The following is a 24,169-nucleotide window of genomic DNA, read 5'->3' on the forward strand; positions in this document are numbered from 1 at the left end:
TTTGTGTCTTTGTAATCACTGCGACAATGATCACTCTGTCACAGGTTTAAAAAAAAGAAAAAAAAAAAACCCCTCTTTGCCGGTTTCAGTTCAATTTTATCTTCTCTGTGTCTTTGACTTTCTTTAAAGTCAAAGAGGTGGATTCAGATGAGTTGCGACGAGCTACCAGGCGCCTGAGAGTGACTGGGAACTCCATATTTCTTTGATGCCCCTAAAAACAGCTTCCTCTGTAGGTCCGTCAAGTCCTCAAAGAACCATGCGTTAGTTGGCCCTGGATTATGATCATGAATGAAACGTTGAGCATTCTTCTACTAGTCAGTATGACTATATATCAGTATTAATAACATGATAAATGTATTGATGCCTGAACAAATTTTGTCTTTTTCCATGCTCCATAGTGTGTGAGGACACAAGGCCAGAGAAGCCAAGCCAAATTACTCATCTCTTTTTGTTTTGCCATGATCACCAAACATTTTTGTGCTCCACATAACAGGCTTTGCTTTCTCCCGAATGAAAGTCAATCATTTTATGACCGCAAGAAAAAGGGTCTGTCATCGTGTTAAGAGCACCTCAAACGTCTTTGCTTACTCAAGATCACGAAACAATTTATAGCCCATAGCTTACTGCATATTCAGATCACAAGGTAATTTTCTAAATGATGAGCTCACAAATTACCAAATTAGTCTCCTTTACCCATCCCCTCTATGTCAGAGTACGGGGTCTTTTATTGTGGCCGAACAGGGCTGAACTCTATGGCAAGCCATAAAATGTGTTAGTAGTTGTTGTTTTCTTTTCCTATTATCATGCATCAGTTACAACTTACACTCAATAAAGGTTTATGAGTTGTACCTAATAGCTGTATCGATGATAATGAATCCTTTAGTAAAGCTTTGCAGATCAGTAATAAAACATTAATAGTGCGGACGGTTAGAGCTTGGATTAGTCATTTGAGGGGTTATATATATTATAGAGCTGGATAAAACAAAAAAAAAGCGAGGAGGATAAACACTGACATTAGCGACGTCTCACAACCTGTCAAACATTAATAAATGCAACATAAAAAAAAACATCAGTTACAACTTACAAACCAATCATTTAACATTATTGTCTAATGTTCATTATAAGGTATGAAACTACACTACGAGACTGCACGAGAAATCCCAGCAGAACAAAAGGTATGCCTTCAGCAAAACCCAAATCAAGAGTTACTTTCAGCCTATGTGTGGCGGGAGAACAAAAAGGGACGCTCATGCATTTGTGAATGAAGACTAATTATCCAACTAACTGACCAGGTTGGGGAGACCCTTTGGGTGTCATCCACTGTGGTTCCCAGGACAGCTGTTTGATCCAAGCCTGCACACCCGGGAAGTGCGGATGCATCTCTTGCTTTTTGAGTCGTTCTCCAACAGTGAACATTGAGTCAGAGGGCAGCATCTTGGATTTATCCACCAGGTGTGAAAGGGCGACAGGATGTGAGGATGGTAAGCTGGGCTGCAGTTGTCGCTCCCGAGATGAGGCCAGTGCAGCGTTTGGGGCAGGGACAGGGACCCAGGCAGATAAGCTTTCACTCAGGTGATCCCACCTCTTAAACCGACACTCGGACAACTGGCTTATGTTTTCAGGGAGAGCGACTCTGGATCTAAAGGCGCCATGAGTTTTAGAAGGGCCTGTCCCTGTGTTCTTTAGGATGGAGAGGGTGGTGCTGATGTTTCGAGGGTCAATACGTGTGGCGTCACGAGGTGGTGATTTCCTTTCGGCTAATGTCTTTAACAACTCTGAGATCTGAGAAAAATAGCAGAGGGGGAGTTTCACAGAAACTGACACAAAGATCGAATACGTTTTCCAGGTTCTTACTAAAAACCACATCCTTCAGTGATTGACAGTTGCTTCTGTGAACCCCATACACTACATCGTGATATGAATCAATTTCCTTAGGCTACACTTGGCCTTATATTCTAAGTAAACATACTGTACACTTTATCACACAAATAGCCAAACTAAAATCAAAAGAAAGTAGCCTACAGGAGGAAAATGCTGCTGCTACTAATTCATGAGGAAGCAAAATGTTCTATGGGAAAAACATGAACATTTGCGAAGAGTCATCGGGGCTGGTTCAAACCTGTAGCTTTCCCAAAGACAATAAATTTAAAGCTGCACAAATAAACATTTTATGTGAGCAGAATCAAATGGAACTGTGTATTGTGAATGGGGTTGCCCAGAGTGATGAACCCACGGAGAATTATCACCTAACTCTGCAGCCCCCCTCAGCTCTGCAGAGCATTTTATCATCTTTTCGCTCCGTTTCGGTTTTTCGGCCTGCAACTTTACCGTTTTGGCTCACTCTCACCATTCTCATCACCGTCACCTCCAGACACTGCAAGCAGCTGCTATCAGCAAAGTAGTCCTGATAACCCTCCCATGCAATGGCTACCCAGCACCAAAGCTGCAGACAAAGTTAGTGAGCGTAGTGGAACTTACAGCTGCTAAAGAGCCAGAGATTTTCCTCAGGAGCAGGTGGAGACCAATAATAGAGCTAAATGGAAAGTGATTATTGGATTACTGTACATCAGGTGGAGAATGTTGCACAGTCACACCTGATTCCAAATGAATGCCTATATTACTTAGCTGCTGATGTGAATATGTAACTGTTTGCTAAAACGTTTACCTCAACAATGTTGTTGGGTGATGTTGTATTTACAGCTTGTTCTGCTGCCAGTAAGTGCCCCAACAAATGAATTAAAGCTGTTCCATAGTTTTATGTTGTTTTTTCTAGATCATCACCATAAAACAGTTATAGTTTATATAATTTCCAAAAGCAAAGTGGAAAAAACGAAAAGTTGCATATCTGTGTCCTTCCTTCGTCCCTCGGTGATATCATCCTTAACTGACCCACAGCATTCAAGAAACAGTTAAATTGTGAAATTTTCAGTGAAAATGTAACAAAAGGCCTGTTTGTTCAGTATAAACTATTAGCAACTCTAACAATGAATACTGTATGTATAATTTTTCACTACCATAAGTCCACAGGACTCTCTGCTGTCAGAATCTCCATCCTTGTTTTCGTTGTCCATGACCCCAAAAGACCTAAAAAAAAAAAAAATTAAAAAAAAAAGCAAAGTGTCCACTTGTAATAGGAAGGTTAAAAACCTAAAATGGAATGATTAGTATAAATCTTTCAAAATGACTGTACCTCTCTCTCCTTATGCATTAATACAAAAAGTGTTCAGAAAAGAAGTGATGATAGCTCGTTAGTTTGCTGCAGAAACCTGGACATCATGATGTAACAGTTTTAAATGTCAGTTGAGCCATCACCATGACGACTGAGATGAAGATTTGTAATGACAACTACATCGTCTCCGTGACAACAGAGCCAACTCCATGAGAGCTGGTCCGAGTTTGTCATTACAGTTGTGATGCAATAATCATCTTGCCAGAAATCAAACTGCTGACGGCGAAACAGTGGCCCCACAATGTCATATTACTGGATTTAGCTATTTATTATTTCATATGTACACAGACATATTGCACAGTTACAAATCTTAAGAGCACGCAGTCTATACAAACACAAGTTCCTGGCTTTGATCAAGCAAAAAGAAACCAACATAAACCTCATGTACTCTTATGTGAGGGATACATGTTTTGTGCGTTGTTTTTTTTTTTTGTGCGTTTGTGTGGTTCAAGGGAGATTTACATTCTTTATATTTACACAGAGATAAATATTTACTTTTACTTCTCAAAGACTATACAAACTAATAAAGCAGTTTCAAGACACTCAAGCTCCTCCGCTTTTGCATACTGATGCTACGTAACACTGGATAATGGTACATTGTCTTACAGTGTGTTAATCGAACAGATGATGTTGGCCTTAACATCTGTGGATTTTGATTAATAGATTCTATCTTGAGAACAGAAAACTTCATAGTATCATGCTTCATCCTCTTAGCTTCACCAAGTTAAAGCTGATCAACTCTTTAGCGAGCATGCCCTTGGGCAATGTTGTACCATTTCCTCCTGCATACAAGTCATGGTGAGATTTGACTGACTTCATGACAATTATGTGCGTGTGTGTGAGAAATGGCAGACAAACACTAAACAAAAGAAACACTTTGCTTTTGAGGTCCTTCTAAAAAGGTGTTTTGTATGCGGCACCCATAATTAAAAAAAGCAGTTGTCGACACGAGAATTATCTGAACCTAAAATCGATTATGCTGAGATCATGTTGAGGTTTTGACTACACAGGTTGCGTTGAAACCTTCCCCTAAGCATCAACATATATACTAGGGCTTCAGGAGTGTGTGTATGCGAGTGGTCCGCAGGAAGAGCAGTGGTAGGAAAGGAGGCCTGTCCACATCTCAAAGACTTCCTCTTGTCCGACTACCTCATCAACATTCATCCCCTCAGTCTTTATGGATGGGACAAGGTTTGGGGCAGGGATGGTGTGGGAGGATGCAGGCACCATGATGCTCAGATGTTGAAGCTCTCTCCACAGCCACACGTGCCCTTGATGTTTGGATTGTTGAAGACAAATTCACTGGACAGCTTTGACTCCACAAAGTCCATCTCAGTTCCCAAAAGGGTCAGCTGAGCCTTCTTCTCTATGAACACCCTCACGCCTGCCAAGAGAGTAACAGTAGAGCAGTCACTACTCCCAAGTTCTAATACTGGCATCAATACTCAGGCAGAATTTTGTTTGTTTAATAATATGTTGCAAAAAAGGAAACAGCAACCATACAAACACATATTTTTATTAAAGCCACTATGCGTAGAATTTGAAAATGTCCAACTTTAGCACACCCTAGTGGTAGTATTTAAACGAAAATCTTTGTGGCAGACAGCAATGCATACCATGAATAATCCTCAAAAAACTGTACTTCGTTCCATCTGTCCTCATACTATGAGGAAAACACAATAAGAAGTAATTTACCATCCTGCAGTACTTCCTCATCAGATTTGTGTTTCTCCTTGGTGTAGTCCAGTGTGTAGGTCAATCCATTACAGCCACGTGTTCTCACTCCGACCTTCAAACCGATCTAGATATAGCAAAACAGACAATACCAATCAATACACTGTCATCAATTTTTTCCTGGAAAACAATCATTGGTTCTGAACGTTAAAAGTGACAAATACTCGTGAAACAAAAGAAAAAAGATAGCTAAAAAGACAAGTTCGAACCCAGCCTACTTTTTTCACCTCAGCACTGCTAGCCAAACGTAGCGTGAAGTGGTTGTGAATGTGTGATGGTCTGTTTTATAAAGCTACAGATATGGCCGGACACAGCTCCCCCAAATTCTGACTTCACACAAGAATGGTGGGAGGGGGTCTCTGAAGCTATTTGACCATCCAAGAAGCAGCCCCGTACACTGGCAACTTAAACTGTCAGGTTCTTTAGTCACTTTCAAGAGTTAATTAGACTAGAGCCCACGGGAAAGCCTCATAATTACCCTGAAAGGACACTTTAAGAGATGAATCATACTATTCCTACAAATACTTCAAAATATCATTTTCTGATTCTCTTTATTGCTACAGCTAAGAAATATTTGAGTGACTGAACAAAAGGACTCTTGTTTTGCTGATCAATGCCAGTCACGCCTCTCCTACCACATTTGGTACGGACATTTCATGCTTTCTAAACAGACAGCACTGGCAAGGCTTTGAGTGAATGCTCCAAAGTCCCAGTCCCCCAAAACTACCGACCTTGTGCTATGCCCCTAGTTTTGTTTCTCAAAAGTACAAATAGTAACAGCATTTCAAAAGGTAACGAGGGCTGTTAACATTGACATTTTGAGCTACAATCCACTATACAATTCTAGAAAATGGGGAAAAAATACATGTAAATGTTTGCTGATGTTGCTGTAGTCTCCTGGCACTTGATATTACTTCAAATTTTCCTTACTGCACCTTTATGTTTCACTTCACAAAATCTTTTGACTAAAGACAAATATGACTTTAGCAAAAGGAAGGAAAAGGGTGATTGCGGTCTCATATGGAGTCTTCACTATAATGTAAAGATAAAAGGTCCTTGAATATTGATAAAAGTTAACTTTCTAACAATCCAAGGCAGATGCGGATACATTCTTTTGAAGAGAACAACCCAATTTATTGAAAATTGAAGGCTCAAAACAACACAGCGCCCTTCTGCTATTACATAACATGTAGAGAAGCACCATGTGCTCAATGATATGATGTTTCAGTGCATGTTGGCCATATCAATTACTCACATATTCCGGCTTGTCCTGCAACAACCACCTGATCTTGCTCACAGCTGCTGGAGTCTAAAGAAGAGACAACAGAAGATAAAAAGGGTTACAACTCACAGCTTCGATTTACATAATATTCAGAAGAAATCAGTGTATTTTGGCAAAACTGTGACTGTTTCAAACATACTGAGCAGAAGTGAGACAACAGAGAAACAGACTATGGTGCCGGTTTAAGTTTCTATAGCTGTTTTGATACTGTTTGTCCTGCTCTGACAAGTTTCTGTTGTAAGGTCTAACACTTCAACTTGTCTTAAATCAGCAAGTTCCTACAGTATAAAGAGATAACCTGCCCCCCTGTAGCTTCTGCTGTAAGGGCGTGGATGTAGCTGTAGAATAGAGCGATCCCAGCATTTGGGCTCTCTTGTGGAGGCATTTGGGAGACTGAGGTGGACTACACTAGCCATATGGTGCTAATCCCTTAAAGCCAGCATGTGCAACCATGCTGCAAAATGTAAAGTACGTCCCGACTGTGTCAAAGCTGGGAGTTATTTCATAACTATTCTGTCAACCAAGTGTAATGGTAATGTCCAAAGCTTAACTTGTAGTTCCTTGTAGGAGTGTGTAGTTAATAGCAAGTATTTTGCACTGGATTAATATTATTGATAAATTAAGATCTTAAAATATATTACATTTAATACATGATTTGGTAACATTTACGTTTCTCATTGGCCTTATTCCCTGACAGATAACTGTTTAATGACACATCATCTGCGGTTGCCTCAGTGTTGAGGGACCTCCCACTAAACATTTACTTCAGCGCACTACCTTTATCATCTCAGGCCACTATGCGCACACATTATCTTGAAACAGCACGTTTCGCACAGCTTGTCAGGCTGATATTCACCACCATCCCACCCATAACAACAAACCATGACTGCACTGGCAGTTTGCCGCACTAAGAGTCTGTTTCTTTTATATAAATATTATATTGAGTTATTTTCCAAGCATTTTTGCTTGAAAAATGACTGAAACAATAATTGATTATCCAAGTAGTTGCCAAATAATTTTCTTTCAATCGATTACTCTTTGCAGATCTACTTCTTTCATGCCCAAAGATTCTGTCCTAGTAATTGTGATACTCTCATAAAATGAATTATGATACATGATATGATAACAATAAAAATGTACTCATGTTATATTACCAACTCAAACACAATAACAACTAGTTTCACACTCACAAGTCTATATACATTAGCTTTTGCAAAAACAGTTTCTTTAAATCGTTTGTAAACTGAAGAGGCAATCTACCGATTTTAAACATACAGGTCAGTTTACAAGTGACAAGGAGTGAATTTCTGCTTGTGAAAACAGATGTACAATGTCTAATATTTGGGCATGGAGTTTTTAAAGGTGTGGCTTTAAAGGAACAATTGAAAAGATGTTAACATCACTACAGAAAATGTGGTATCCAGTATTTTTTGAGCTTACTGGTGACCAAAATAGAGCTGAAACGATTTGTTGGTAGAAAATGAATCTGTAACTACTCTGACAATTGATTCATCATTAAAGTCGTTTTTAAGCTAAATACCAAATACTCACTGGTTCCAGCTTTTAGATTGTGAATATTCACTGGTTTTCTACGTCTTCTATACTAATTTAAACTAATAAATTAAGACCTCGATAATGCAGGTATTGTTTTTAAAATTGCAACAGAGGGTTAAATTAACATTTTACAGCTCGACGCTGTCTTGAATTGCTAATATGTAGTCACCGGTAGCTACAGACGAACAAAATAGTCTGTGGCACATAATCAAGCAACAGCTTAGCTTAGCAACCGAACGTTGCCTTGCCTGCGAGTAACTTTAACATCTAATCAAGTTCTTTGATGATTTTACGAGCTAATGTCATACTTGTACAACTACCCCAGTGTGTACATCGGCTAATACAAGCTCATCATCACGATAAAAAGTGTAATGTTTCGGGAAAGTTTTCCTGCGTGTAACGTTCAAGTCACCGATGGTTAGCAAGCTTAGCTAACTTCGGATCACGTAACGTTAGCCATCGGCTGCTAGTCTTAACGCCACACGTCCTGGATGAATATATACTGACCGAGCAGAAAAGTGTTCTACGTGAGTTTAGCACTCAGCGTATCACTTACCAGTGTCAGTGCGGCTCTTGTAGGCAGTATCTTTCTTTTGCTGACCGCTCGGACGGTCGCTCGCACCATGGAGGCAGACATGTTGCTACAGCTAAAATCACAACATTGACCAGCTCTGGAGTGTTTAAAAAAAAAAAAAAAAAAAAAAAAGGTAAACGCCACAAATAAGATGCCCAGTTCAATGATTGGCTAATATTATGACGGACAGGCGCGACAGCCAATGGGCTTACGGATAAATCATCACCGAAGATGAACACATGCTCGGTTGTATAACCAGCCTGCAATGTTATGAAAGTACTGTAAAAAACTCAATACGTTACACTTTTCCGGAACCTCTCTTGTGAGGATTATTTTCATTTCATTTTTCTTGTCTACTGTTGTTATTACCAAGCGACTCTGACAAAATAATCTTACCTCAAGGTCCACTTACTAGCTTGTTCCAGCATTTTCAGCAGAATAAAGTCTGCTTTGTTGGTCAAACCAACGTTTCGAAGGACAATACTGAACTTTCACGCTCTACTGTACAATATTTAGTGTGCATACTAGTCTTTTTTTAATAAAAAAAAGATCCAGTGACCAGGGTGGACTAACTCTAGAAATGATTACTTAGGTGGTTAATAATGTGTATTCCATTGAGTTCATTTCCTTGTAAAATACTATATTAATACAACAATTGTTAAGTTTACTGCCTAGCTAAAAATGTATTAAAGCAAAGACAAAGACAAAAAATGTTTAAGTAGTTAATCTATCTAAAATTGCCAACAAGTTCTAATAACACCTCTGGCTCTAGCAGTATGTAACGTACCATGGAGAGACCCCACTACAACTAGAAATACTGCTGACTTTAGTGCTTTATAAATCCACAAACAGTTTGACATTTGTTTTTCTCAAAACAGTGTACAAAACAAACAAACAACTTTTTCAAGGACATATTCCACACTGGGACTTCAGTTTAATGAATTCTGAGACACAAAATGGACTGCAAGCCAACGTTCCTGGCAGGATTGGGGTTCCTTAATAAACTAAATCTCCCATTTGAGTACCACAAAAGAAATGCAATAAGGCTGGCATTAAAACAAAGCTACTTTAAAATGAGAAATTTCATTACAATACCATCAACAACACATTTTGTAATAAAATTTAGCCATATTAGGATAACAATGAAGCCAGACAGTCCATATTCAAAGTTGAATGATAAGCAGGTCTTTGAGACATTAATTAGCAGCAACATAATACAAGGGCGTGGACCCTCACAGTGCAGCTACCAATCTGTGGCACCATTACTACAAAATGAAGCCTTTGTGGCAAATAAATACATTTATCTCTACACTGAATTAACTGAGATTACCTCTAGTTTGGGAGTAAGGGAAAATGGCATTTGCAGCAGTTTATGCCATCAGCTGGACCAGTTGACTGATTTTTTTTAAAAACCTTAACCACTATGTAAGCATGAAACTTTCTCAACTATATGTTCTTGCACTATAGTTATGATACTTCCTAGCATGTGTGGAGACACATACAGCCCAAGGTTAGCAGAGGAAGTACAGTTTCACTGGAATTTTACCTTCCATTCACACGTACAGGCAGTTGAGGGGCAGTATGCTTCTATGAAACGGGTGGATAAGCAGTCTCAAAAAATAAAACTATGATCATGAAAAAATATCTACAGGGTGTTTTCTCTAAAACAGAGACACACAAATGCACGGAGAAATACTGCACGAAGAGCTGCTTTCAAGACTGAAGTGGGGGACAGACTGCTGGACGTCAGTGCAGATGAGAAAATTAAATCAGGATTTAAAAGAAATTCCATAAAAAAAGATCCCGGCCATCACAAAAAGTTACACTGCTATTGACAATGTATATCGTACATTTTTTTTTTTTTTGTTAAATCTGGAGAAAGATAATTGGATAATTTGCCATAAAAACCTTTCAATTATAAAATAAGGAATAAGTAAACTGATGAGTGACTTTCTGGTTTTATTTGAAATGGCCTTGATCTTGATGACTCTTAACTGACCACAAGTCTCTTTAAGTAGCAGACGACATACCATATCATTGCCATGTCCATTTGTCTTACAGCTGTAACAGTGTTTGCAAACACTAGGACTTACCTGTGTGGACAGTTGAGCCTATACAGTGTCAAGAAGTGTTAGCATCAATTACAAGGCAAACATAATATGTTGTCTGCCAAAGATACCAAATTATGGTGATCAAGATCTAAGCAATTTACTACTGGTCATATAGCAGACACTTCTCAATGACTTACATTTTCTAATTTATACAATTTCACACTGAATCTGCAATGACATTGCTTGAAATGTAATGAGTATAAAAAAAACTTGACTGGCAGTGTAGGTAAACAAAGACATGAGGTGCATGCATAATGGCTTGTCTTGTTAAAATGAAAGCTTTAAAAAGCTCCTCTGAGGAGGAGAACTTTGGGGGGGGGACAACACACATAAAAAGGCCCTATTTGGCTTCAAGTCAAGGCGTCCTGGCTTTGGCTTTTAATGGGCTCCCATTGGCCCAACAGTCCCATACAGATTTAAGGGCTTCTGGACTTTGTCTGCCTGGACAAGAGTAGAACCTTGTGGTTTGTGTAGCCACAGCTGCTGCTCATTCCACTGGGCTCTTCCTGTGACCAGAGCGACCCAAATTTCGGCAGGCTAAACTACCTGAAACAAACCAGAATGCAATTGTCAAAATTTATTCCAAAACGTACGTTGAACCTGCACTGGCCACTTATCAGGCTAAATGACAAAAAAGGCCAGATTGCATCAACCTGTTAAAACAACAGCTGTATTTGCTGCTTAATTTGCACACCACAAAAAAAATCATTTCAGGTTACAAGCATGATAACTCGGAGAAAATGTTCTTGAACTGTATTGAAAACAACAGATAAAAAAAAGGAGCAAAATGCTAAACTTTAGCCAAAACATCATCAAGCGTGCACTCTGTCCAGAACAAGATGTATCAGCATCATTCTCTCACAAGTCAGTTGACCCAAAATACAAAAAAAATAATTAATTCTTATGTAGAGTGTAAATAGAGCCCCTTTTGTCTCCATAAATTAAAAATATATTTTTGGTTTAAACAAGTTGTTTGGGCTTTGGCATATAAAAGAAAAAACAGTTCATACATGGGCTGACAGCATATGCTGAAAGGAGAGGTAATTGGGCAAAAATGTGTGTTTTATGATAGGTGAGGTGGGGTATTTTAAATTTCTTCCTACATTTTACAAAGTAATTTAAGAAAAAACAAAACCTTTTTAAAATCTATTAAATTAGCTACACAGTGACATTGGCAATTAGGGGAGAAATCTTTCAATTTGACAGTACCTAAGGAATTTCAATTGAAGCAAAACGCACAGCAACTTTACATACCTGCTTGTGGACTTAGTATCACATTTTGTTGCTTTCTCTTCTTCTTCTCTTCTTGTATAGGTGAACCCTGAAAAAAGAAAGTAAATGGGCACAGGGGTAGCAGTGTACACAGCTGTCTACCAATTTAAAAGAATATTTTTCACTGACTGTCATAAAAACTGACATCATACCTGTTTCTCCTTTTCTCTCAAATTCCTCAAGTGGGCTGAAGAGGGGGGGGTAAAGCTTTCCATCCTCATATTGCCTGCCAAATCACAAATGAGAGATTAAAAAGGAAGCAACTGAATTTTCCCCTCCATTTTATGAATAACATTAATGCATAATAACGGGTACTTTATATTTAAAATGTACTAGAAACTAAAACAAACTAATAAAAAGAAACTGCCAGTTCTGCTATGGAGTTAAGAAATTTATTTTGGAAGGGCTTAACAATGCAAATAAAAAAATAAAAAAAATAAATAAAAACTTTGTGTGAACCTGCAGGGCTTCTGTATAGCTGACAGTCCTTCTTGATGTGGGCGCTTGATCCACACAGGTAGCAGCAGCGCATTTCCAGTGCATCTCTTTTCCTCCAGTGCTCACTCTTGTGTCTGACCTGATCCTTGGTGTCCTCTGCTGTATCCATTTTGTCTCTGAGGTGCTCTGGCCTTTTCTCTAAGTCCCTTCTGTGCTTAGACCTGGGCCAAAATTATCCACAATTAGCTTGACACTTGGTGCGGCTAGTAATTTATCTGTAAGTTAACACTCTTACCAATTCAGACATGTATTGTGATTATACCTACTTCTTACGCATAGGGCAGTCTTTCATGAAGTGGCCGATCTTGCCACAGATCCGGCAGCAGCGGTCATTTGGAGCCACTTCTCCCTCAGTGAGAACTTCAGGATCAAAGAAATATTCCTGGGACAAATTAGGACAAATCACACTGTCAGTGCTTATAGTGCCACAACAATATGCAAACGTGGTGTCTAGACAGCAAATACTAACCATCTGACTGGGGTAGATGGGAGGAAAGACTTTGATGGGTGTACCAAACACTGTTCTGCCGTTGATGAAAGCCTTCATGATGAAGTTCGTCACTGTTTTGACAGATAAGACATGAAAATACATTTGAAAGACAGACAAATAAAGAGAAAAAGACAGCAGGGAACGAAACAGCAGAAGACAGATAAAAACAGACAGAAATAAGGAAATAATAATACTTTTCCTGGACAGACCAGCACCCAGATTATGATTCAGGTCAAATGGATCTGTAATATGAACACAGAAGAGAATGCAACACGTTTAGCAATGACAAATATTTCCAAACGGCCATACACAGTCATTTCAATTCAGCAAACAATCTAACAATACTAATCATTTATAGTGATATGCATTTAATGAACTGCATGGACAGCAACATGTTGTTGGATATGTGATTATTAGTTTAAACCTAGTACAAAAATACTTATATGCTACAGTATTTTACATTTTGTCTTTGTTTTCTTATTGTAGAAGTCTGGACTGTGAGAATGTCCCACACACTGACCTTCAATGACGATGTATTTAGATGTCCACTGCTTGTTGAAGGTGGTGAGCCGGCATTGCTGACGGATACAGACAACATGCTCTCTGAAGTCAAAGTCCTCTGTATAAAAGCGGAGCAGGCCAAGCCACAGCTCCCCCACTGTCTCAGTGTTCCTCCCATACTGTGGCCAGCGACTGGGCTGCAAGTGGAAGACGACAAGATTGACGTGTTATTTAGACACAGTGCGACATGTTTGTTCTCTAAAATGTTTAAAAGGGACACACACACTGGATATGTAAAAAAATACAAAACACTCACTAATGTTTTTAAATCATCAAAGTAGTACACGTTCCAGCCATCAACTAGCACTTCTGGCTTCTTCTTTCCATCATATATCTGCAACAAACAGCTCAGTGAGGTCAGAAAATTTTGCAATTATTAACATACACAACTGAGATACATCTTTATTTGTAAGCTTGGGAATATAATATTGTATGTCTAGATAGAGAGCAGTTCTTAGATAACTCAATATCCCAACTGAAAAAAACTGAAAGGAGAAATCTATTTGAGTAATGAATTAATCTTTATAGCTCTGAAAAGACTTGCAGTGGTGTCTGTAATGTAAAATATCAAAATCCTGAGAACAAAATCACAGAATTTTCACGAGGGCCTAAACAAAGAGATTCATAATTCTCTAAGGTCAATCTTAGTTTGCTTTTACATGTCTAAATAAAACTTAAGCCTTCGTTTAGACAGGAGAGATAAAATACACTTTCTGGGATAGTTAAATACCAAACCATAAAATCATTCAAAGGGAATGCCACTCAGGCATCTGGTAACTTTCGAAAAGCCAATAAGGATATACATTATTTGAATGAATAGAAACATAAAAGTCAGTTTGAACCTTTTTACAAGCATGTAATTTGTACCTCTTGCAGCACAGGGATAACCGGTGGGTTTCTCTGCTGAAGGAAGAACAACACCATGAGTGTGTAAGCGTAGGACGAAAGGCTGCCACGTGACGCATCGCCAATATCACACATCTGTGATGGGGAAAAAAATAATAATATATAATATAGTAAAACAGTACAATATAGTGAAACAATATAACACTATAGAAACATAAACACATTACAAAGATGCTTTGGCTGCAAGTGTTTAAAGCATTTTCACCTTGGCAAAAACCTTCATTACGTAACAGAGGATCTTCACTCTCCTGTCAATGGCAGCATATGAGGCTAGCAGGTGTGTGTTGTGCAGGGCCTGAAAAGAAAAATGTCACTCAAAAGGAAAATTTGAAATGTGTGTTTTTCCACCGACTTAAAAAAGAAAAAAAAAAAAAATCAGTTTCATGTTAATGAAAAAGTGCTGCACAAAAGAAAACAAGGGAAGGAGAAAGAGCCCTACCAATGTGTTGTAGAGGCTTATGTCTCCTTCCAGGCCGGTGCGAACATGGTAGAACTTCACGATGGGTACTTTTGCCGTAGTGATGGGTAGAATGTTCTTCAGACCTGGTGTCAAGATGCAAATGAGGAGACAAGTTAAATTGACACACGGACATTTTCTATTTAAAATCAATTTTGCTCCATTTGTCACTTCACTGTACCAGGACTTATGGGACATTGTGGAACTTTTATCTCACCATTAACTTTCCTTAAGATAGCTCGTTGTGATTCCTTCCAAACGAAAACCAACATTGGCAACTGAAGTGACAATTTAAGTGCATCAATGCCAGTAATCCTGGTATGCTATGAATTACCTGGGTGTTTCTTGAGCAGTCTTGCCAGGCTCTCAATGATATTGATGCAGTCAACATCCTGTGGGAGGGAGAAGGGAGAGAGAAAAGAAAACAAAAAACAAAAACACAGGAACAAAGTTATGTTTTATGGATTCAGGATCAGAATGAATTTCACAAAAGGAAGTTTTCTGTATTAAATCCTACAGATGACCGAGAACTGTATTTAATCCCCAATGGTTGTAGAAGAGACACTGACTATCTACACATTTATCTTGTGTGTTTCCCTCTAACAAGAAACTGAGCTGCAAAGTTTTAAATTGGGAAATTTGGTAATATAACCAATTTTAAAAGGCTTATAAAAATCACAACTCAGCAAAAAAAAAAAAAAAAAAGGCTGATGCTAAACACAAGTACACCTGACCACAACAGTAGATGAATACCTGCATATTCGTCTGTATGTGTGTAAAATTAGCATTGGGATAAAAAGATAAACTTACATCTAAGACTAGGCACTTGATCGAATTTTATTTTCAATTACCATTTTGGATGCCAATGAATATGAAAACAAGATAATCAAGATAAAACTATTGTGTCACATTCTGTTATGTATTTATATATTATTTTCTTGATTTTTTTTACATTAATTTTTTAATTTGTCTTTAAATTGAAGCATATTTAATGTTCAAGGAAATCCACTTTTAAAAATACTTTTTTTTTTTTATAAGTTCAATTAATGTATGACGTTTCCCAAATCAATGAGTAATCCTGTTAAATAATCCTGATGTCAATATTCATAAAAAATAATTGCAATTATGATTTATGCCATAATCGAGCAGCCCTACTTACATCTATGGACTCCTGGCCCTCCAATACCATGCAGATGTCTAGGTCACTCTGTCTGAAGCCAAAGCCATTTTTGGATGAGCCAAATAGTTGTAGCCGAGCTCCTGTAGATCATAAAAACAACCTGTCAGTTTCATAATATATATGCTCTCTGCTCTACATCTTGTAGTTAATGGGCAAGTCAATAAAATGAAAAATGGAAGATGCTAAATAGTGAATACGGTGGTTTACGTCACCAGCAAACTGTCGTCTGACAAAGGTCTCCAGGTCTTGAAGGATGTGCTCTCTTACACCCACTTCCAGTTCATCCGGGGCGAAGTCAGCTAAAAAGGAAACAGACCGATATTCAGATCTAGCTAATAAAAATGAGGCTAATTGACAGGATATCATTGGTATAAAATATATCCACATATATGACTGACAGGTTTCAAAAACAGTACTTATTCTGCATGCATACAACTCTCCATCCCTGTATACTGCTGTTCCATAGTGTGTAGTGAGTAAAAATTACTTTTAAATATTTTGTGTTTAAATAATTTAACCAGGCATAAAAGTTTAGTAACAAATAACACTTGGGTCATTAGCTCAAGCCACACTGGACCTCATGCAATAACCAGTTGAACAGATTTGTTCTTGTTTGGAATTTGGATTTAAATGTTTCTAAAATCAACTAAATAAAATAAAATAATAAAAATATCTTCCAACAACTGCATCGTGGTCTTTATGCAAATCTGTCAAGGTGAACGTGAATGTTTTAACACCTGACAGTGTAACGTCTTGATAATATCTAAAAAAAAAACCAAAAACAAAAAAAAAAACCCCAAAAGCAGCCACTGACACCGCTACATTTGTTATGTTTTCCTTTTCTGACAACAGGACATGTGGCTCCGTCTTCTTACTCATTAGAAACACTTTTACCCTTACATAGAAACTTGAGTTTATTGGTTATGCTAATGATTAAATCCAACAAATGCGCACCTACTTATGAACAAGTGGCACTGATCGAGTTGAAATGAGCAATTTACAAGAAGGTTGCGCAACTAAGAGAACCTGCTGAAGCCAACTTGGACCACTCCAATGAGCAAATCTCAGATATTTAGGATCAGAATATGAAAATGTTCTTGTAGGAGCCCAACTGTTCATTAAATATGTTTATGCCACATGAAAAAGATAATCAAATGCCTTGAAAACTTTTTTTTTATTTTGACTATTTTTTGCATTAAAACAATTACAATGCTCTTTTACTCGCTTAATGGCATTTCCTTTCAGAACACGGACTTAAAGCAAAATTGGTAAATTTAAGAAATTTGATGTTAGAAAGACACAGGTAGGTGGCATATTTCTTTGGCATTAATGTAGTCACCTCTTACTCAAAAATACTTATGCAGTCACACAATACTCACTGTAGCACTGCTCACAGGTTTTGTTAAGGACACTGAGAAACTCTGACGTTACTGGGGGCAAAGGATCCAGCTCCACTTTCTTGAAATCTTCTGGGCAGTCTTTTTTCAGATGTCCATCACGCTTGCACAAGCTGCACACGACCATGTGTGACTACGAGACATTGAAAAGGAGTTTAACTGAGATGATGCAGACAAGCTTATTTGCCACAATGTCTTGTCTAGTTTTACTTCCAGTTATCTACAAGACAAATGATTATCAAATAGCTTTACAAATGTTTAAAAATTTTAAAAAATTGTTTTTGTTTTTTTTTGTTTTCTTACACATTAAGATTAAGAACTTTGCTTTATAATGTATGCCTCAGAGAGGCATTCCTAAATATGGTACCTACAGTGAAAAACAAACATGAGGCTAAACTTACTTTTCCTCTGGTGAAAGCTTGCCTGGTGAACTCATAAGAAAGTCTAGTCTTTTTTTGGTTTTTATTTTCTGGGCTCTCATCTTTAACTGCGTCCTCTAAAGGTGGAGGTGACAGACTGAAAGGTGCTAACTCCAACTCGTCCTCCTCTTCCTCATCCATTGAACCAGGTGTGTCCAAATCTGGACCCTCCTCATCAGACAGAAGCTCCTCCCCTGAAATCTCATCCACTGGGAAAATCTCCTCATCCTCTGTGGTGAAGCTGTCCAAGTGCTGTCTGGTATGTGTATCCACATCAATATCTACGTCCTCATCTTGCTCCTCCTCATCTTCCGAGTAACTGCTTTTGCCCAGGTCCACCTTTTCCTTCTCTCTCTCGTCATCTGAGTCACTGTATTCTTCAACTTCCTCCTCTTCCTCAATAATGCAATCAGAGTCTTCGGGACCATTTTCTACAGCTTTAGGTTGACTTGAATGTTGTGACTGAATGGTGAGCTGACTGAAATCTGATAGGCATACATTCTCTTCATTCAAAGCCTTAGCGTTTGCCCCTCGAATAGGTCCACACCGTGCTTCTGTCTTACGATTAGCAGCTGGTGTGTTGAGGGGTAACGCAAAGTGCTTGTATGTGGTTTTGAGGCAGTGGAGGATGTACTCGTACATTTGCTGGCTGTTCACTGTGCGGGCCACATTTCTCTTCACCGCAAATGGGTCTGAACACAGAAACACAGATATTAGTTGGAGATAAACCACGTACAGGTAAGAGTTATCAATCTCTTTATGTGTTAAACAGAAACGTAAATTATGTTCATCCTTTAAAATGCTAAGAAACTTATACTGACATATCTAGGGTTGGGTAGCATTTGGATCTTCTACCACAGCCTATCAACAAAATCCCCAAATACCACTGACAAAATCAACAGTATTAACATGTCCATTAATGGCTGGGACAGAATTAAACTCTGAATACTGAGTTGCATTTCATTTTATTGAAGCTTGTCTGTTTCAACTTGGGCATTAGCATAGGTGTACTAGCCCTGGGCATTGTGAAAATAACACTAGTCAAAACTAAGAAATTAGTGACAATAACATGGTTTTTCCCTGAGATCCATTTCACTGACATAAGCATCAATGCATTAAAGTATTTGTGTAATTTCTACAGTACTTAAAAGCAAAAACTTTCAACATTCATACTACACATGAGAAAGCTTCTGACCCTCCACAGCGATGCGTTTCTTTGGCCAGTCTTTGATTTCTCGGGAGAGGACAGCACTGGTCCTCACACTTATTACATTGTCAGCCATGTTGAACTCCAGCGAGTAGAAGCGAAGCATCTCAACCCAGAGAAGCCCAACTTCCACAGGCGGATGAGGGCTCTGAAACACCAGTGGAACCTGCATGAAAACACATTGGACAGCACAGTACACACTGTAAGTATCTGGACCATAGCACTTTTTTTTTTGCTGTTCAGGCTCTGTGCTTCAGCACATTCAATACATTTTTCCTTTTCCCTAATTTAACATCAACACAATCAATCTTTTCTTCAGGAACTATTTTGTGTGTTTCGGTCGCCTTCCAGTGTATTTTAAGTGATGGAAAATGACAAATCTATTAACTTTGACAAAAATAAACCTGGGCAGGATGTTCGCTATTGATGGATCAATCACCTATGGCATCAATAAGTCTCTGCAAGTTTTTTTTCCACCACAGTAAAAAAAACAAAAAACATCTGATCTAAAAAAGGCATTTAATTATCAAAATAATAAAATGAATACATCAAACTGCAAAAAAAAGGAACCAACACACTCTTCTCAGACAAAAGATTACATTTGTGTCTTCCTGATTACCTTTCCCTTTATACTGGAGCCCTCTGCTGGCTGTGATGATTCTCTGGAGGAAGGGGTGTAAGCCCAGTGTAAATATCCATCCTCTATATGCATGAGATTGAAGTCTGACAATCTGCTGAGTGAAAACACCTTAATCTAAAAATAAAATGATTAGATTAGTTTTCACTGAAAACAACTACCAAGGACCAACACTGAAATTAACACTGCTATCTTATTTCAGGGTCAAGATTAAAAGAAATACACACCTCATGGTTCAGGTAGGTAGGCAAGACAGATTCCTTGCGCTTCTGTAAAAAGTAGATAACCATGAGGGCGAAGACATATGGTGGCAGCCCACCTTCCTCTGCACGGTCAATCTCACAGATCTAAGACAGAAGCAAGACCAACACTTGTTAAAATGTGATTGGGAAAGAGGAGGGAAAAAAAAATAAATAAATAAAAGTGAGGCATACTGAGCCCCTTTTACTGGTTGCATTGCTAGTGAGAGCAACAGGTCGAGGTCTCAACTGGAAACATACCTGGGCCCACCGTCTGAGGCCCAAAACCAAGGGGAGGAGGAGATGCTCCAGACTGGCTAAAGCAGAAAGATAGGAGGTGGTTTGGAATGCGTTTTCATTCCCTGCACTCACTTTGCATATCAGGCCACTGTTGAGAAAAATAACAGTTTCAGTTTTCATTTGTGGTTTACTGCTCTTACACATGTGGCAATGTAACCTTGATATGAGCAGCTGCTTTTTTTCTCTCTCTCTGCATGTAAGAAAACCCTATACTGTTAGCATTATAATGTCTTGAATTATGGTCAACCTGAATACTTTAAGGATTACGAATTCAGAGTTTCTATAAATCATAGGTTTCGATTTATCAATTTGATTTGCAAATAATGTAGTAACTGAACAACTATAGGAGATACCCACCTCTTTTTCTCTTTGCAGATGACAACAGGCACCCTGGCATGAAAATCAGCTTCCAGTTCAACAAATAGAGCTGAGGACAGAACAAGACATGTTAAATTTAAAAACTTCCATGACAGCCTAGCACCTGACTGACTCTCCTATGGTGGAACATCTTCACAAGGACAAATCTTGTCGTTAAATGAAGAAGAGGTGACTCACGGCTCACAGAGATGCTCTCCTTTACCAACAACAAGACGTCTGGCTGATGCATCTGTGAATAGATTCCATTTCAAAGCCTTTATACAACATAAATACGATATTTAAAAAAAAAAAAAAAAAAAAAAAAAAGCATATGAATATGGTGTCTCTTACAAACACAACATCCACAAATCAATCAATTTTGCCATCCACACTGTCCTTATTGTCTCTGCTGTGAGATGTTGGTGTTATATATTCATTCTTTTATTTTACACACAGTCTTATCAACTTAAGCCACTGCATCTTGTGACTAACAACTTGTAAATATGAAATCTTGTTTTTGATGAAAGCTTTGTTTGTTGTGTCAGTTTTCCTAGGAGGTATTGGTGTCTTCTTAATTTCATCATTATTTGTATAATCCATAAGAACTTTGTAATAAAACAGTGTTCACACTATCAAACTCACACTGGGCTACTCACGTGAGGTGGATACTGAATGTCAATGTTGACATCAGAATCCTTAAATCCAAACTTAGTGCAAGAAGATCCATATAACCTGAGCCTGATTTCTACAGATGAGCGAAACAGAGAGGGAATATATGTTATAACTCAGGGAATAATGAAATGATGCAAAATGAAATTAGGTAATGTCTCTGTCATCAAACCCATATTTTATCCTCAGGTGACTTACCAGGCAGGACGGACAGAAGGAGGTCTTGCATGATGAAGACTACACACTGTCTCCTCTCAACATCCTGGTCATTCATCCCATGTTCCTGGACAACAGCCTCTAGAGCAGCACTCACTGCACTGATCTGCTCCGGGCCTGGAGGCAGAATCTCAGTCAGCATCACCTGCTCTTGCCTCTCCTGTAAACACAAACACACACAAGTAAATAGGGGTTTATTAATGCATGAAGACTATTACTGCTCAATGTCAGTATAGTAGCATCATCTGTCTACAGATGTTTACTGTAATCATGTAAATGGTGATTTGGATAATAAACAATTTTCTCACCCTTGCCCTTTTCTTATGCCGTTTGTCTCTAATGTGCCTGTAAGCGTCAGACACAGATTCCAAGACAACATCACACAGAGCGCAGGTGTACAGTGCAGCGGGGTTACTGTGGGATTTCTGAAACAATTCAAAAGGAGGAAAATACAGACATAAGACAATGGCTGCAAAAAATTATACTGTTATGGATGTTCTTAACTCAGCCATTTCTCATAAACATATCAACTATTATAATCACTGAAGAAGTCTACAACTAATATAGACTTATCAAAGAAAATATACATAAGGCTGTATATTTGGGCTACCACAATGAAAGTCTGTACCTTCTTCAGGCAGTAGATCTCATCTTTGTTAAGTCGCCTCTCTGCTTGCCGTAGGCTGCGTAGGTCTTTGGCTGATAGTGTTGAGTCTTCAGTCACAAGGCCCCTATTCTCTTCAGCAATAGTTTTCTTCTTGTTTCTGTTTCTCCGTCTTCTCCCTTCGGATGGAAGAAATGTGTGTCAAAAAATATGATGACTATGTTTTCATGGAGATATTAATCAGTAATGTTTACATGTCATGGATGATAAAGTACAACCAGTTCTTACACCCAGACTCAAGCTAAATTTTAGTATACAACACATCCCTGTGATCAGGGTCAGAGTTGTAGGAGAATAAAGAATTACTTTGAACCCCATTTTAAAAGGTGTCTATTGAGATCGGACTGGCTCAGAATTATTTTATTTATTTATTTTTGGTGGGGATAAACCTAAAAGTGTTCCACTCTTTCCCCAAAATCTGATTTCCAAATCCTCACCTGATTTATTAGCACTGCCATCCATGATCTCTCTCCTCGCCTGCTCCATGTCCTCCTTTGGACCCTCTCCCTGGATACTCCTTCTCCAGTGCTGCTGCTGCTGCTGCTGCTGCTGCTGCTGCTGTTGTTGTTGTTGCTGTTGCTGCTGCTGCCGCTCTCTCCAGTTATCTTCTCGACTCCCACCACTGTTCTCAGGACCTGAGAACCAACGGGTGTCATCCTTCTGCGAGGGGCTGTGACCACCTCTGAACCCACCAGGGGAGAAGCTCAGAGGTCCCAGTGCTCCCTTCTTGGGGCTGGCCCGGTATGGCCCTCCCTGATTCTTCTTGCCCTGGTGACCTCCCTCTGGTCTGAAGTTCTGTCCTCGACCCTGGTCCTGGATCCTCCAGCTTTCTGCTTTGTCTGCTGCTGCTGCTCCCCTCTCCCAACCGCCTTGCCTACCCCGGTAAGGCCTGCCCGAGTTTTCCATGGTTAACTTATGCTAAAACTGCAGGATGACATGTTCAGTTAATATGGAAATAGTTCTTATGTAAACAAATCCTCTGCCGAAGGTTGGAATTTGTCAGATGTCTTTTCTTTGGAGCAGCAGCATGCAATTCAAGTTGCCTTTATATTCCTTTGTGCATCAACTGTCATAGACTGCGACTGCTCACAGCGTTCACCACATGTCATTTAATTCATACCAGACTATAGCATAACTTTGCTGCTAAATAAAGGACAGCGACCATATTACCTCAGCGCCTGCTTAAGTAAGTTGAGCAAACAAATAGCTGGTGATAAACTGTGTCGTGATAGCTTCGTCCAACACTTAGTTGTCTGACTTCTGCAAACTCAGGTTAACTGATAACCGACTTTTATTAGCAATGAACTATGTCAGCTTTAATTTGAAAACTGACCCAGTGGGAAAACTACAGTCAACATCGATGCTTCTCATGTTACCGCAACTATCACTGATATAACATTAACGTTAGGTTGGTTACGGTGACCGTGTACGCACAAATGTAACGTTAACAAACGACTCAAGTTACCTTGCTAACTGTAACGTTAGCCACCTAACCTAACGTTAGCTGATTTTGTGATGGCATTGTGTAAGCGTAGGCTAGCTTACTAGCTTCTGCAGTCTGATTTGCCTCTAACGCTACTTCTTCCTCTTCCTTGAGATAAAGGCACAACTTTGCCATGCATCTAGCTAACACACCATGAACAAACTAGTGTTAGTCCCCGAGTCTAACGTTAGCTAATTTGCCACAAATAGCCTAGCTAACGTTCATTTTTAGCTCACTAGCTAACGTTACGACACCTCACATCTAGCTCCCCAGCTAGCCACAGCTAGCGTAACTGTTTATCTTACAGTTTTCAGGCTGTTCGACCTGCAGCTGCAGTAAAGGCAGCCACTAGTAAAATACCAGCGATAATCATCCATAAAAAAAGACTCATTAAAATACCTTTTGTATGTGAACAGAGGGCATACTTGAAGCCTTGTTTAGGTCTGACTTGGTGTGATCGTCTGTCTTGCACTGGAGTTTGAAAGGTGATGTCCGGACTGTCTTGTTTTGTAGCGCTCAGCGTTAAAGTTCCGCCCACCGCAAAAACAAGACGAGTCCCCCTTAACAGTACACAAAAGTGTTCGAACAGTGTAAAATATCATGTTATTATTATTATGAAATGCAGCTAGGGGAGCGATGTGAAACAAAGTCAGCTTTCAGAAAACTTTTAAAACTAAAATTGGAGTTATCCTGCATAAACCGTGCCATAACCTCAGTCTCCGCCCATCTCCGC

The 24,169-nt window shown here is 38.9% G+C and overlaps 2 protein-coding genes across 2 annotated transcripts; both read right to left on the minus strand.

The window, feature by feature from the left end:
* Nucleotides 1-3,478: 3,478 nt before the first annotated feature.
* isca1 (iron-sulfur cluster assembly 1) lies at nucleotides 3,479-8,482 on the minus strand. Its single transcript, XM_040154345.1, has 4 exons — nucleotides 8,356-8,482; nucleotides 6,219-6,272; nucleotides 4,925-5,030; nucleotides 3,479-4,613 (listed from the first exon to the last, which is right to left on the minus strand). Exons 1-4 carry the CDS (start codon nucleotides 8,434-8,436, stop codon nucleotides 4,465-4,467), a joined length of 390 nt encoding a protein of 129 aa, XP_040010279.1. The 5' UTR covers nucleotides 8,437-8,482; the 3' UTR covers nucleotides 3,479-4,464.
* A 739-nt stretch (nucleotides 8,483-9,221) lies between these two features.
* Nucleotides 9,222-24,164, minus strand: tut7 (terminal uridylyl transferase 7). Its single transcript, XM_040155103.1, has 29 exons — nucleotides 23,836-24,164; nucleotides 22,391-22,877; nucleotides 21,918-22,072; nucleotides 21,598-21,714; nucleotides 21,272-21,449; nucleotides 21,061-21,149; nucleotides 20,603-20,654; nucleotides 20,405-20,474; nucleotides 20,009-20,135; nucleotides 19,736-19,855; nucleotides 19,491-19,625; nucleotides 18,860-19,037; nucleotides 17,647-18,356; nucleotides 17,228-17,378; nucleotides 16,061-16,147; nucleotides 15,828-15,928; nucleotides 15,003-15,060; nucleotides 14,651-14,754; nucleotides 14,417-14,506; nucleotides 14,173-14,286; nucleotides 13,562-13,639; nucleotides 13,265-13,442; nucleotides 12,939-12,986; nucleotides 12,724-12,815; nucleotides 12,521-12,636; nucleotides 12,216-12,415; nucleotides 11,909-11,982; nucleotides 11,739-11,805; nucleotides 9,222-11,030 (listed from the first exon to the last, which is right to left on the minus strand). Exons 2-29 carry the CDS (start codon nucleotides 22,857-22,859, stop codon nucleotides 10,972-10,974), a joined length of 4,017 nt encoding a protein of 1,338 aa, XP_040011037.1. The 5' UTR covers nucleotides 22,860-22,877; nucleotides 23,836-24,164; the 3' UTR covers nucleotides 9,222-10,971.
* Nucleotides 24,165-24,169: the final 5 nt, after the last annotated feature.

Source organism: Xiphias gladius, chromosome 19 (genome assembly GCF_016859285.1).
Source record: "Xiphias gladius isolate SHS-SW01 ecotype Sanya breed wild chromosome 19, ASM1685928v1, whole genome shotgun sequence".
NCBI lineage: Eukaryota > Metazoa > Chordata > Actinopteri > Istiophoriformes > Xiphiidae > Xiphias > Xiphias gladius.